The 14,642-nt window shown below is 40.6% G+C and overlaps 1 protein-coding gene across 2 annotated transcripts in view; it reads left to right on the top strand.

Annotated features, from left to right (window-relative positions):
- LOC119723675 (adenylate cyclase type 2-like) overlaps positions 1-14,642 on the top strand; it is an 89,846-nt gene that overhangs the window by 21,943 nt on the left and 53,261 nt on the right. For both annotated transcript variants that reach the window (XM_038194459.1, XM_038194460.1), the window contains exon 3: positions 9,057-9,407. In XM_038194459.1, coding sequence (XP_038050387.1) covers positions 9,057-9,407 — 351 coding nt within the window. The remainder of the gene's footprint in view (positions 1-9,056; positions 9,408-14,642) is intronic.

The following is a 14,642-nucleotide window of genomic DNA, read 5'->3' as shown; positions in this document are numbered from 1 at the left end:
AGCCATGGAACGGCCGTGCCATGCAGATATCGTCATCACACAGTCTTTTTTTTTTGTTCTTTTTTTTCGTCCTGCTTGTCATCTCCTTAAAGCTTGGAGATGTGCAGTCCCCTTGGGGGCCGCGCTATCCAGCAATCACCGGGTGCCAATTTGTACGAAGTCACAAGGCACCGTCTTGCAATGCTCCTGTTCTTCCCATTCCCGGATTTGACGGTCTCATCACAGAAGGATTGCTCAGAAATCTGCCTCTCTCTGTCTCCGTTTTTAAAACTTTCATCAGCTGCGGCTTGTTTAAAAATTGAAAAATGAAGTGGATTGATCCATTTTCAAAGATTCATTCATACTGGCTATCAAATTCAGCTCTTCGGGTTGGGTTTTGCATCTTGGAGAAGAAAATTCTCTTGATTCTTTTTATTTTTTGAGGGCATTACTTCAGGCTACATGGTGCTGTTCATCTTCCTTTGTGATCGCCTGGGAATCCTTCCTCTTTTTTAAGCTGTTTAAAACTATTTTTGGAAATGTTTCCTGTCGCAGAGAATCGGTTCACATACATGCCCCAAGGATTTTCAAAAAGTAGGACATCTTGTTTGTAAAACATTTCTCCATTTGTTGTGCTCTTTTTATCCATTTTAAAGAGATCCTGCTAGTTATTTTGAAGGAAATTGGACTATCTGCTAAAAAGCTATTGCCTCTAACTTTTTGAGACTTAAGCACAACAAGTAAGCATAAGTAGTTACTGAGTTTTTAAAGTTGATTCAAATCCCAAATCACATCAGCCCTTTTTTTCACAACATGCAGGATTTTACACAGCTTACGTAAGACAGCACTGAAATGGATTAAGGCATGGAACTTGGTCACAGTGTCCAAAAATGTTGTTATGATCAATTGAAAATTGTGCAGTGATGTGTGACTGAAATTAAATGAAACTCATAGGGGTTTAGGCCAAGGCTTACATGTAGGAGTATCTGCACAACCTAACATTTTCAAAATTGACCTCATGGTTTTGTAATTATTTTAAAAACAGTCAGACTGGCACTTTTTTGGGGACATACTGTAGCATGACAGTATACAGGGTGAGTAAAAACAAACGAAACCCAAATGTCAGGACTATTGTTTTAGTGAAGTTATGCATGTAGCACATTCAATTTATAAACTTTCTTTTAGTACAAGAATCATTCAAAACACTCATGTACTTTTCAAGTTACGGAATTTGAAACGCAACCACCATTTTAAAGTTCTGTCCACGGATCACAAAAAAAGTGTGTGTTCTTTCAGCAAAACGAAAACAATTCACACACATCCCTATGTGATTTGTTTTTCGTTTTGCTGAAAGAACACTTACCTTTTTTCTGATTCGTGGACTGAACTTTAAAACTGTGGTTGTGTTTAAAATTCCGTAACTTGAAAAGTACATGAGTGATTCGAATGATTCTTTTAATAAAAGAAACCTTATGAATTGGGCTTTCATATCCTAGATTTTGAAAGTGCTACATGCAGAACTTCACTAAAACTATAGTCCCGACATTTGGGTTTCGTTTTTTTTTTAAACTCACCCTATTTAGGATGACGGATGACCATTAAGCACTACATGACTTTGGATTATGTAGCCTGATATCAGAATAAAAGTACTCTGAACTCTGTATTGGAAGATTTTTTTTAGGGTTGTGACAGATAGAATGACATTTTGTAGTGGTGAGGAAGAAATATTTCAGTTTTCTTTAGCGCCATCTTTTAATGTAAATATCATTATTCATTGCATTCCTTGCAGTCTTTCATACATCACGTGGCCTCTTCATGGGTGACCTGTTTTTTTTTTTCCGGGGCAAATATTTTCTGCGCTTAGTAAATCTCCATGAAATTTGCCCAAGGCACCGTGTTTCATGACTGAATTTTATCTCTGGCATGGCCAATCTGCGTTTTAATACCATGTTTGAATCTCAAGTGGATGAAAAGAAAGACAGGGCCCTCATTTTCCAGATTGACTCTAGTGCCAGACGAAGCTCCCACATCAATCTGACAAATTAAGAAACTTCCCTCTTCACTTGTGATAAATAAACCATCACGATCCAGGCATGATTGTTATTCACTGGTGTTTTTCAAATCTCGGTTTGGTCTCCAGCTGTGGCTTCCGAAGATTTTTTTGAGGCTCCTGACTTTGGGTGACTCTGGTTCAAGATGTACTTGTTGGTTCATGTTTTTCTTTCAGGAGCATCAAATCCTACGATATGAGATCAGTGTTTAGGAATGTTGCCATTTGGCGTGTAAAGGCCTACAGCTGTAGGATATGTTAAGGAGAATACACGAGAAAGTGTGGATTCGTAACTTAAGAATTCACGAGGCGCGAAGTGCCGAGTGATTTTGTATGCGTCAAAAGAAGTATTGGCATTAACAGTGAGTGGAGATGAAAAGACTTTGGAAAAATGTTGCAACCTGATGCCACTTCCGCGATTGTGTACAAAGTCTATGGAGAGTCAAGACAATTTTCTAAATATTCCCTAACAAAATTGGAAATGTTTCTCAGTCCCAAATTCATGTCTTATCGTCATTTTTGCAATGGATTACCGTACCTTCATTGAGATGATATATGAAGAGAAAAGTGGCGTCAGGTTGCAACATTTTTCCTGGCTCCTTCCGTCGACATATGGATAGTTCAGATGATGATTTCTTTCCGACTGGAAGTAGGTTTTGCAGTGACGGCGGAGAATCTGACCGATGCATTGGTAATTTCGGAAGGAAACTTTTCACGTATTCGGTCCTGTTAATGCTCATTATGGAGAACAATTGTCCGACGTGTTCAAAGTGTGGATTCGTAATTCCGAATCCACACTTTACTAAAGATTCTTCGTTTCGAATCCACACTTTTAACAATAGTGTGACGTCATAGCAATGGTTTAAGAAGCTGTATAGGACTGTCCGTTTTTGAATAGTTTAGTATTTGATTACTTGAAACGGCGTTTGACTGAATATTCTGATATTCAAAACTGCCAGCTGCAGCTGTGTGCTGCGCCGGTAAAAAGTTGCACCACGAGCACGCAGGTTAAAATTTGCGTGCAGCAGTTGATATGGATTGCATGAGTGTTCTGCAGCAAGAATTTGATAACTGTAAAGGGCGAACCTCCTAAAAGGATGTGAACAATGAACCGCCGTCGACAAAAATAGTAACCGTCAAAAAAATCAAGTGGCGCCTGATGCTAAAGTGCCGAAACTTTACAATCAAATATAAACATCACAGTCATTTGTGTATGTGCCTAGTTTATTTGTTTTCGACTATTAAAACCGGCAAGCAAAGCTATTCCAATATTCGGGTGATGATTGAATATTTGAGTATTTGGTGTATTCGGGACAGCCCTAAGAAGCTGCAACCAGATATAAAGCCACCGCTGCAGAGGAAACCATGGTTTCGTAAACGGCCCAGGGATCTGTGTCGCAGGCTCAGGCTATTGCAGCGCTGATGATGCTCAGTATTTATACACAAGGGCTGTCGTTCCAATCTGTCTCGCCTGTCTGTATATAACACGCATCATCGTCACTCTCAGGCAAGACGGAACGCTCTCTCGAAGAGTGCCTCGCACCTGTGAAGTGGCAGGGAAGAGGAAGGGATGAGTGTGAGTGGATGCGGACAGGTGGGGTTTGTTTCCTGTCCTAAGAGGCTAAGACGGAGGCGGAGGAATAGGTCTTGGCAATCTTAAATCAGCCGTACTACCGCATGCCGCCGTTAAAACAAGCATTGAGACTCGAACATGGAACACATGTGTCTGTTTGGTTTTTGGCAGTATTACACGTGTACTTTATATTGTGAGATGTTTAGGAATATTAAAACTGGCAATCAGTTTTTTGAAGAGGTTCTGTCTCGATTGCAGTTGAACGTTTTTGAATGTGGAGAGGCACGGTACATTATGTCGCTGTAGTGGGTGTCCAAAATGGGCGGGTAAATGCAAAATGTTTGTGTATTTCAACTGACTATGGTCTGTCTTCATGGATGCATAGGGCAGACGAAAACGTAGATGTGCGGTTGATATGGCAAGTGTATTTTGGATGAGCTTAGACAACAATGGAACTGAACCTAAGACCGCTCAAGTACCACTCCAGTGCTCCACTTACTGAGGTATCCAGACTCATGTCGGTGTCTTCCTGGTAAATTATTGTTGCTTGAAATATTTAAAACTGAGGCCATTTGCCAAGTAGATATTGTCTTGCAGGCAATCATGTACGTATACAAGCAGCATGAAATACAGGATATACAGTACAGTGCATACATATTGAAGTTTTGCTTCTGCAAAATGGAGAAGGTTGAATAATTGTGGGTCGTTCAGATGCAGTTGAATAGATTTCCTCCAACGAAAAAGGAAAACACTCCAGAGACTTTTATGTAAGCCCTGGGAATGCCATATGCTGTGAAAAAAGCCCAGAATTTTGATTAAAATGAATTTCCGAATGGTGTACGCGGGACATCTGCTCTGGGGAATGAAATGAGCAATCTGGGGGAAGATCGATCATTTTTGTTCATCCGAACCGGAACCTTTCTCGATCTTTTGAAGTCAAGCGTCTTCTCACTCCTCCCATTAACGGCAAAATCAAAAAAAAAATAACTTGAACATTATACGCCATTTCTTCTCGGTCTTTTAACCCACATACTTTCCGCGCCAGGATTTACCGCCAATTTGCCGACGCGGCATGGAGTGCCCAATTACGCACTGGCTTTTCCGAAAATAAAAAGGAAAAAGATGTGCGAAGCCTGACTGCACTTTAGCCCGGCATTAATCACGTTCCCGCTGTCATCATAGGGACCCCCCCCCCTGGCTCTTATAAGCCGGTCGTGGATAAGCTGACAAGAAACCTGCATGTTATTACACACTGTATCTGCGATGGATTGCCTTCCCCGAGGACTGTCTTATGATCTGAAAGAAAAACAATGAGGATCACCTCTTGGCAGCCAGAGGCAAGGAAAACTGTCGAGACGGGAATGAATTGTATTTCCTGATTTCTCCACATCCGATTGGTTTACTACCTTCTGAGTTTTTGTTAAATTGCCTCAAAAATGCCCACACAAAAACCTGTTAAAGAGCATTGCATCTGTAGATATTCATTTGGGCTTGGAATAGACCTTATTCCCGAGGAAGCCATTTTTGATCTTGTTCCCTGAATGTTTTTTATAAATTGTAAACTGTTGAATGGGATGGTGCCAGACTATTTATGCATTCCATTAGCCTCACTTTCAATTGTATTTTTTAAATGTGGCTTAAAGCATTAGGTTATGTCTAATCACAATTTTCAAATTATTCATCAGGGAAGATGGTATTAATTTGTGATTGACTTTATTTCATTGCTTTCATTTCTATTGGCAAATTCCAAAAAATGAAATTTTACCTCGCTTTCAATTTAATATGACCGACGCGTGAATAAACAAGCTAGAAATCTGCGTTCTACCCATAAATCTCTGTTGTCACCCCCAGTCACTAAAACTAAGTCTTATGGTTCCCGCTCCTTCCAATCAGCTGCAGTTCAGCTATGAAACAACTTATCAGATATTGTCAAACAGGCCGAAACATCAGAACAATTCAAAACCCGGGTCAAAACATATCTGTTCAATTTGTATAATTGTTGATTTCATGAGAGCGCATAGGGACCTCACGGTGATATGCGCTATATAAGAATGGTTTTTATTATTTATTATTATTAATAAAGCCTTATTTTTCTTCTGCAGTCCCATTCTAGATATGTCTGCATGACAATATCTAATATTCCGATGCCTGTTACATATTAGCGTACGCTGCATGCAGTACACACCGTACACTGTATCTGAAAGCTGTGAAATGATCTCACACTGTCTGTCAAGTGAAATTATTACAGCCATCCATTACACATAAGTTGTTTTTTTAAGCCAACAACTGAAGCCTGATGAAAGCGGGGCGTATATCTAATACATGTCATCCCTCATTCATATAATAATAAATATAGTAAGCGCCTTTGCCACAGGATGAAAAGCGCTAATTATAACGCCTGTTCATCAGGCTATGAGACCATTTTTCTGCAGCAGCCCGAGCTCAGCGGAATTCTGGTCTCCACCCTCACAGGTACCCATTTATACCCCTGTTTGGAGAGGGGCGATTGTAGTAAAGTGTCTTTCCCAAGGACACAATCACCATGGATTAATGGAGTATTGAGGAAGGTAGAACTAAGACACTGTCACTTCCATAAATGCAGCTGACAAGTTTAGATACAAAGCATATGCTGTTGGCTTTCTGCACCGTGGAAGATTTTTACGAATTTAGGATGGCCTAGAGAGTTGGGGTTAAATAAAGTGCACAGCTCTTTTCATAGCTCTTATCAGGCACGATAAAGTTAAACCATTTGGATTGGGCCCATAGAGCTATATTTAATTACTAGAGTGTAACTCGATGTACAAAGTAATGCCTGATGGGCGCATCCATGTTTGTGCACAAACCTATGGAAAACTCGAAATTTTGTTTGGCTTTTGTACGGCTATTTGCATATCTGCGGTTGTATTCCATACTGGTGCATCATCGAAGCCGATACGCCCAAAACCGAAACGCACGATAAGCAAATGAGCGTTTCATTTTGCTCCACGCAAACAGCGCAACGCGTGCGTGTCCCTCCGCTGCAGATGCTTTTCACCGTGACGCTTTTTGAACCGTCATGACGTGCTTAAGTTGTTTGCATGTCTTCTACTTGCGCGTTGCATTTACAGTACACTTTTGAAATTCAATCCATCTATTTTGATTGTGTTCTACAAACACGCACATAAATTCAAAATGTCTGCGCCCAGAGCAGCTTCAAAGCGTCTCCACGCGCAAGAATGAGGAGTTAGCGCTCTAGTAATTTAATATAGCTCTATGATTGGGCCTCACTTTGTCTTTGTATTTTGTCTCCTCAGCACGTATGTTCATAGCCTGTTGCGGTTGTAGTCACTTGGGGGTTACTTGCTGCACATGCGCAGTGTGAGACATCCACTAGTCTTCGCATGTTGGCGACATTTTACCAACTTATTCTGGTGCTATGGTGACATAAAATTTCCAAAATTTCCATAATATGTGAGTTTTCCCAAAGTTATGCCCCGAAAAGATATGCTCAAAATAAGATTCCAATAAAGCTGCTCATATAATCAACTGGGCTACATTTTTTTTTAAAGGAATATTTGTCGCTTTCTTTTTGCCATGAAAATTGAACTTGAATCATACTAATAAAGAGCAAATCAATAATTGTGAATAAAAAAAAAATGTAGCTCCCTATTTATCACCTGGAAGGGAACATTGACATTGCTGGCTTCACTTCCATACCGGTAGGTCTCCCTTATTCCTAAAAACTCAGATTTTTAAGGAAAACAAAATAAACATCTTAATCAACGAAAATCACTGCTACATCAAGACTACTACATCATTTGAATATGGAGCATCAATAGACCTATTGAAACAAACATTAGAGTAAGAAAAGACTGGTTATGTCATGCCATATTGAAGCCTTATTAAGGGACAGAGGCTGATGGCGTCGAGTGGAATACCTGGGCACAATGAGACAAACTAAGTGGAAGGCACAAACATACGTGTCAGGTCAAACTCCAAAAGTACCATTTATTCCATCATCTGTCAAGATTGCCCTTTAAAATGGCCACCCTAATTGGATTAAATCTTACGTGGTGTTGTTCCGCGGCTCCCAATATGTGATTTTGTGTCCTTTTTTTTTTCTTTCTACAAATAATGTGGGAGTAATTTGTGTCCGAAGAAGTGCCAAGCCGACGTCCTTTCCCCAGGGATTGTGGTAATACATCCAGGTGTAAAAATACCGTGGGAGGGGAAAGTAGGAGACGGATATTTTGTAGCGGAGCCTCGGAGGATCCATCCTAACCGCCCGACGAAGTACAGTGCACTTGGTAATGGGAGAACGCAAGAGAATTACTAGTAGTTTCACCTTACAAATTTGAAATTTTGAAATCTCCCATGTCCTTCATTTGTAATTTGTAATTTTATTCACGCTCGTTGGGGAAAAAGTTGTTTACTCGAGAATTTTTGGGAAGGTATCTTCTTAATTGTTTATTTCTTTTTTGATCAAGTGATGTTGCCTAAGGATGTCCAATCTTCCTGGGTGATACTGGAAAGGCAGAACCATACCTATTTCGCAGGCCACCAATTTAAGAATTTCGGTATTTTTGTTGGCTTGACTCATGGGTAATTTCTTCATCCCTATTTTTGGCAGGGGCCTGGGAAAGTGTTTTGTCATAATAACTGAATAAATATGTGCTGTGCCAGTCTTAAACAAGTTTGTTTAAAACCGGCTAGCGGATAATTGCCTGAGCCGAATCCCATTCTTAAATACCTTTCAAAAAGTCTCAACAAGTCAAAACATTTACATTTCCAACAATTTTGTTTAACAATTTTGCTACACAATTTGTGAAACACCCCTCTAGCTATGTTTATGGTATGTGCCATTTGGGTCCCTAGATCCAAAAAATACAACCAATTATCGGTAAGTGAAAGGGTGTAAATTTTACTTGGGCCACTCTCACCTGAATCTGGGTTAAGCATTGAATAGGCATTGAATAGGCATTGAAGTTTGTGACATCACAGGTGATGAGAGTGGCCCAAGTAAAATTTACACCCTTTCACTTAATTGATTGCATTTCTGGATCTAGAGACCCAAATGGAATGGGGTAAAAAGGAGTGGATTGAGAAAAAGTCAGGCTTTAATGTATTCAATTCAATGAAGACAAAAACATTGAACAGTTTTAATTATTTCTCTTCTGAATGTTGCACTTTTTGGGCACACTCTGTATATTTTGTATTATATATTGATGCTACTACATGTATATATCACAAAGGACCCTTGTGACTTGCGCCAGTGTGAAACAGGTTTTCTTGTGGGACCCCAGTGGAAAAAAAAGCCTTCGCAAATTACTTTTTTGGACTATCCCAGGTGAAATCAACTGCACTTTGCTTCTTATCTTTGTATTGTTATGTGAACTGTATGTTGTTGTTGATTTTATCTGAATCAAATCAAATCAAATTCAAACTGTGTGTATTATTTTCCTCTCTGTTTCCTAGGAAGCTCCCCAGGGTTGGCACCGTGCCATCACACTCTTCGTCACCACCCTCGTCTTTGTCTGCCTGGCCGTCTGCTCCTACTCCGACACCATCTTCCACAGGTTTTCCCGCCTCATCTCGGTCCTCGTCTGGCTGAACCTACTCCTCTTCCTCTATCTCCTGGTCTCCTTCCACACCCTGTACCTCCCGGCTAACGAGGTCGGGCTGGTGATCCTGGTGGTGGTGGCCGTCTACACCACCCTGCCCTTGCCCCGGCTCTACGCGGTGACCGCCGGCGTGCTCACGTGTCTTCCACATGTCGTCGTCCTGGGGGTGCTCTCGCAAGCCAATTCCACAGACACTTTATTTCAGGTGAGTACCACTAGATGTCCTCCGTTGGAATTTTTGAAATCATGGCCCCATCCCCAGTTCAGTTTCAGGATGTTTTTGGCCCCAGATTTTTGGAACTCTGGCTCAATATTGGTCTGTTTTCTGCAAATAATAAAACAATAATGATTTACAAATTTATAATGCGCCTTTTGCACACTAATGATCAAATGCGCATTACAGAGTCTATGTTGAAAGAGACTACGTTAAAAGTAAAAAAACCAAAGAACCGAAAGATTAAAATAAAGTCACGTCACCACGCCAGTGCCCAAACCACAGTATGGGGATACGTCAGTCCCGCTAACAGGGAGATAATATTACTTAAGCCTAACCCTGCTGACATTGGTTATGTCTCAATCTGTTCCGGTGAGAAACGCCTCCATCCCTACCTACATAATTAATCATCTAAGTATCTGACACAGTGACAGTAGAAATAAGATCTAAGAAAGTATTAAAAAAAAACTTTAAAAAAAGGAACATCAAACCATTAATGAAAATATCATAGAGTATTTCACAAAATCACTCAGTTGGGACTCGAACCCATGACCTCCTGCTTACTAGTGCAGGGGCCGATTTCACGAAACTTGTCTTCTCTTACGACTCATCTTAGGACTTCAGACAAGTCCCTGCTCTAAGATCAATCTGAACTGAGACGTGTCATCAAACCGATTTTCACTAAACCCATCTTAAGCAAGACGCATCAAAACTACCAATTTGATGGCTGTTTATACCCTTCCTAAGAAACTGTTCATGAAATTGGCCCCAGACCTCTTACCACTCAGTGGTTGAGTGGTCGGTGGTCAAGTGGTAAGACGTCTGCATTAGTAAGCAGGAGGTCATGGGTCCCAGTCCCACTTGAGTAAGCTCAATATTGAATCGCCTGACACTTGCTCCTCACCTTCTTGAGACATGACACTGACACCATCTTCCATGTGTACGTGTTTTTTGCCTGTCAGTTATTCAGGTTGGAGAGGTATTATTAAACCCTTTTGACAGCTCTCTTTCCAAGGGGACATCTGTTTTGGTTTCTGGATGATAACATGTCTCCTGAGTGTTTTCATCAGACGTGGGTGACGGGTTGATGTTGGGTTTAAAATGCTGAACTTTGGTCCAGGAAAGAGTTGGGGTCAGCCATGTCAAATGTGTCAAGCATTTGAACAATTCGGTGTACCATATAGAATTAATTTCCAAACACACGGCATAAGTAAACTCTGTCACCAGCCAATGTGGCTCATCAGGCTGGCGTTTATCTCAAGTTTTAGTAGCATGAAACGACTGAGAATATTTCTACTCCCCCTGGACGGGATGCTAGTCCATCGCAGGTTACTCCCAGCTAATGCCGGTTCCCATTTATAATCCTTGGTGGAGAGAGGCAAGTGGGGATGAAGTGGCTTGCCCAAGGAAACAACATATGGCCAGCAGCTGGATTCGAATCCTGACGCTCCCATTTATACTCCTGGGCGGAGCGTGGCAAGTGGGGATGAAGTGGGGCTTGCCCAAGGACACAATATATGACCAGCAGCTGGATTCGAACCCCTGACCCTCTGATCATGAGTCACGAACCCTAACCACTAGGCCACACTCCCCACAAGCCCTAGTTCACTCTTTCAATTGCATTTTTCAGGTCAGAAGAGACTTCTGAAGTTAAAGCTTGAATACTTTTTCAAAATATGGCAATATCTCTGTGGCAGTCTTTAAAGAACCAAAGTGGCTTGCGTGCCGAGTTAAAACCGCTGTCTTATTGACTTGGACGATTCGCTCACTGCCTTTCCACAGACGCAATCATAGATTTTACCCACAAGTCTTGTTTTTAAAATTAGTTTAATATCCCCGTGCCAGTGAGAACGTATAGATATATAACGTGATTGCCGAGCCGAAGACCACAGGTCGTCAGGAAATAAGTCAACGCGGTTAGGCTGATATCGATTCCCGGGCATTTTTCTCTTCAAAATTTCGCTGCCAAACCTGCCGCCGGCTTGTTTGTATTATTCAGTCATTTTCCAACCTCCGTTGCATCTTTGTGTGTATTGCCTGCGTGCGTTTACTTTTCGTCTGAATGGGATTGTATTCAGGAGCATGCTTCTGTACCTTGGGCTCGGGAAGAAATAAGGTTCATCCTTCGATACCAGGAGATGTGGCTTTGGAGGTTGGACACTTGTACGGTAGATCAAACACGCTGATTTTTTTCCCCGCATGTGTTTTTTTAAAATTTATCTCATCTTTGGCACATAAATATAAAAAAAGGTCTGTAAATGACATCAGAGAAATGAAGGGTTATTGCCAAAATGCGATAAACACATTTGAAAAAAAAGTGAAAAGTTGCACGGCTTGATAATTATACAGGGTGGTACAAAAAGAAGGAAACCCACTTTTGACAGGGATTTTAACCTACTTACTTAACTTATTTGAACTGTTCTTTTATAATGTAGTGAAGTATAGCTCTTCAACCATATGTGGTGAAAAATCTTTAAAAAAATCGCAAGAATAGTGTTATTATGCTCATTTGAAAACAAGTCACCAAAATCACTGTTGTCCACGTATAAGTCTAGTGTAGTGTTTTTGTCTTCAAATCAAGCTCCGGAGCTCAGTCAAGTGGATGGAATAAAGCCGTCCGTGCAAAAACAGTTTTGGCACATGAAATTTGTAAACTACCATATCTCAAAGACAAAATATGTACATGTATTTGCAATCATTTTTTTGTCACTTATGTTTAAAGATCAGTATTTTTAATACCATTAAATTGAATTTTTGAAATGTGCTCAACAAGTAGGTGAAAATTGCTGTCAAAAGTGGGTTTCCTTCTTTTTTTGCACCACCCTGTAGAACATACACAGTACAGCTGTTTCAGAACTACATTTTTTGCTTTATTGTATCCTTAAATTGAGTTTAGCTGTACAACAGCCGTCGAAAGACTCGAAACTGACTTTGGACAACCAGGAGAGAGGCTGCAATTCTACAAGTTAACAATATGATATTTATCAGGTTCTGGAAACAAACTGTTTAGTTGAAGAACCTGTCATAAATCATGTATCCGTTAAAATCATAAGGGATTTGGGGGATTTGATCAACGTGTCTATCTTGTTCCAAGCAAGGTTACAGTGTGGCATTGTGGCATTCATCGAGTTCTGGAGACAAACTGTTTAGTTTAAGAACCTGTCATAAATGATGTATCTGTTAAAATCATAGAGGAATTGATCAATGTGTCTATCTCTTTGTGTTCCAAGCAAGGTAACAGTGTGGCGTTGTGGCATTCATCGAGTTCTGGAGACAAACTGTTGAGTTGGAGAACCTGTCAAAAATGATGTATCTGTTAAAATCATAGGGGAATTGATCAACGGGTCTATCTTGTTCCAAGCAAGGTAACAGTGTGGCGTTGTGGCATTCATCGAGTTCTGGAGACAAACTGTTGAGTCGGAGAACCTGTCATAAATGATGTATCTGTTAAAATCATAAGGGAATTGATCAACACGTCTATCTTGTTCCAAGCAAGGTAACAATGTGACGTTGTGACATTCAGCGCATTCTGAAGACAAATCACTGTTAAGTTGGAGAACCTGTCATAAATGATGTATCTGTTAAAATCATAAGGGAATTGATCAACGCGTCTATCTTGTTCCAAGCAATGTAACAATGTGGCATTGTGGCATTCATCGCGTTCTGTAAAGACAAACTGTTGAGTTGGAGAACCTCTCAAAAATGATGTATCTGTTAAAATCATAGGGGAATTGATCAACGCGTCTATCTTGTTCCAAGCAAGGTAACAATGTGGCGTTGTGGCATTCATCGAGTTCTGGAGACATACTGTTGAGTCGGAGAACATGTCAAAAATGATGTATCTGTTAACATCATAGGGGAATTGATCAAAGAGTCTATCTTGTTCCAAGCAAGGTAACAATGTGGCATTGTGGCATTCAGCGCATTCTGGAGACAAATGACTGTTGAGTTGGAGAACCTCTTACCTGTCATAAATGATGTATCTGTTAAAATCATAGGGGAATTGATCAATGATGTTGTTCCAAGCCACATTCTGCATGCTGAGCATTTGAAGTGGTCAAAAATAGATGGGTGGATAGTTTTGAAATGTAAAATAGAGTTCTCTTGAGGAAGGGAAGTAAAAAGAAAGGAAGTAGGAAAGGAAGAATTTAGAAGTTGAAGGGAGAAGATCTTAAGAGTACATGCAGCCATCAGAAATTTGTGACTATACACAAAAAAGAAGTTATTAATTTATTTATTGTTTTTTAAGTTTCAAAATTTAAACCTAAAATCAATCCAGGGTTCAACCTTATAATTCAGGTCTTCTTCTTTCGTGTCCGTCATCTATGTTTCAAGTGTTCGGCCAGGCTCTTGCAAAGTGAACAGCCTTTTCGTTTGCCACCACTAGATCTTCCAGATACTTCAGGTAATTCTTTGGAATCAGGGAAATTCAGTTTTTTTTCGCTGATGAATGAGGAGGAATAAACTGCCACTATTTTTCTTAATTTGGCACCACCTGCTGAGAATGATTTTTACAATTTTTTTTTATAAATTCTTAAAATTTGCGTCTGGAAATTCCACCCGCTTTTCAAATGATAATCTCGGTGAAAATTTGCAATGGAAGTCATACAAGTGTGTCAAGTACCTGTTTATACATGTATGTTGATGCATTCTATGCGGGGAGTGTGGCCAAGTGGTTTGGGCTCGTGACTCATGATCAGAGGGTCAGAGGTTCGAATCCAGTTGCTGGCCATATGTTGTGTTCTTGGGCAAGCCACTTCACCCCACTTGCCTCTCTCCACTTAGGAGTATAAATGGGTACCGGCATCAGCTGAGGAGTAACCTGCTATGGACTAGCATCCCATCCAGGGGGGGGGGGGGGGGGGGGGGGGGTGGGGATAGAAACATTCTCAGTCGTTTCATGCCACGGCAACCAGAGATAAACTCCAGCCTGTCAGAATGGCCATATTGGCTTGTGATAGACTTTACCTTCTTACTTACACTCCGCTTCCATCGATCGATTAATTTCTAATTAAATACTCCGAATCAAGCGCAGCCATTGTCAAGTCAGATCTTATTGATTATGCACAAATAATAGATCAAGACGATTAGACCAAATTGTTCCTGATTGGCCTGGCCCTTTAATTTGACCAAACTCATACGCGATCTGTCTGACTTCTTCAGCCGGAATGTCACATGACTTTAAAGGGCTCTCTCTCAGCGAGGGGTATTTGTAATGCAATTACC

The sequence above is a fragment of the Patiria miniata genome, unplaced genomic scaffold (assembly GCF_015706575.1).
Source record: "Patiria miniata isolate m_02_andy unplaced genomic scaffold, ASM1570657v1 HiC_scaffold_17, whole genome shotgun sequence".
In the NCBI taxonomy this organism is placed as follows: domain Eukaryota; kingdom Metazoa; phylum Echinodermata; class Asteroidea; order Valvatida; family Asterinidae; genus Patiria; species Patiria miniata.
The sequence above is the reverse complement of the archived record's forward strand: the minus strand, read 5'-3'. Positions and strand labels throughout refer to the sequence as shown.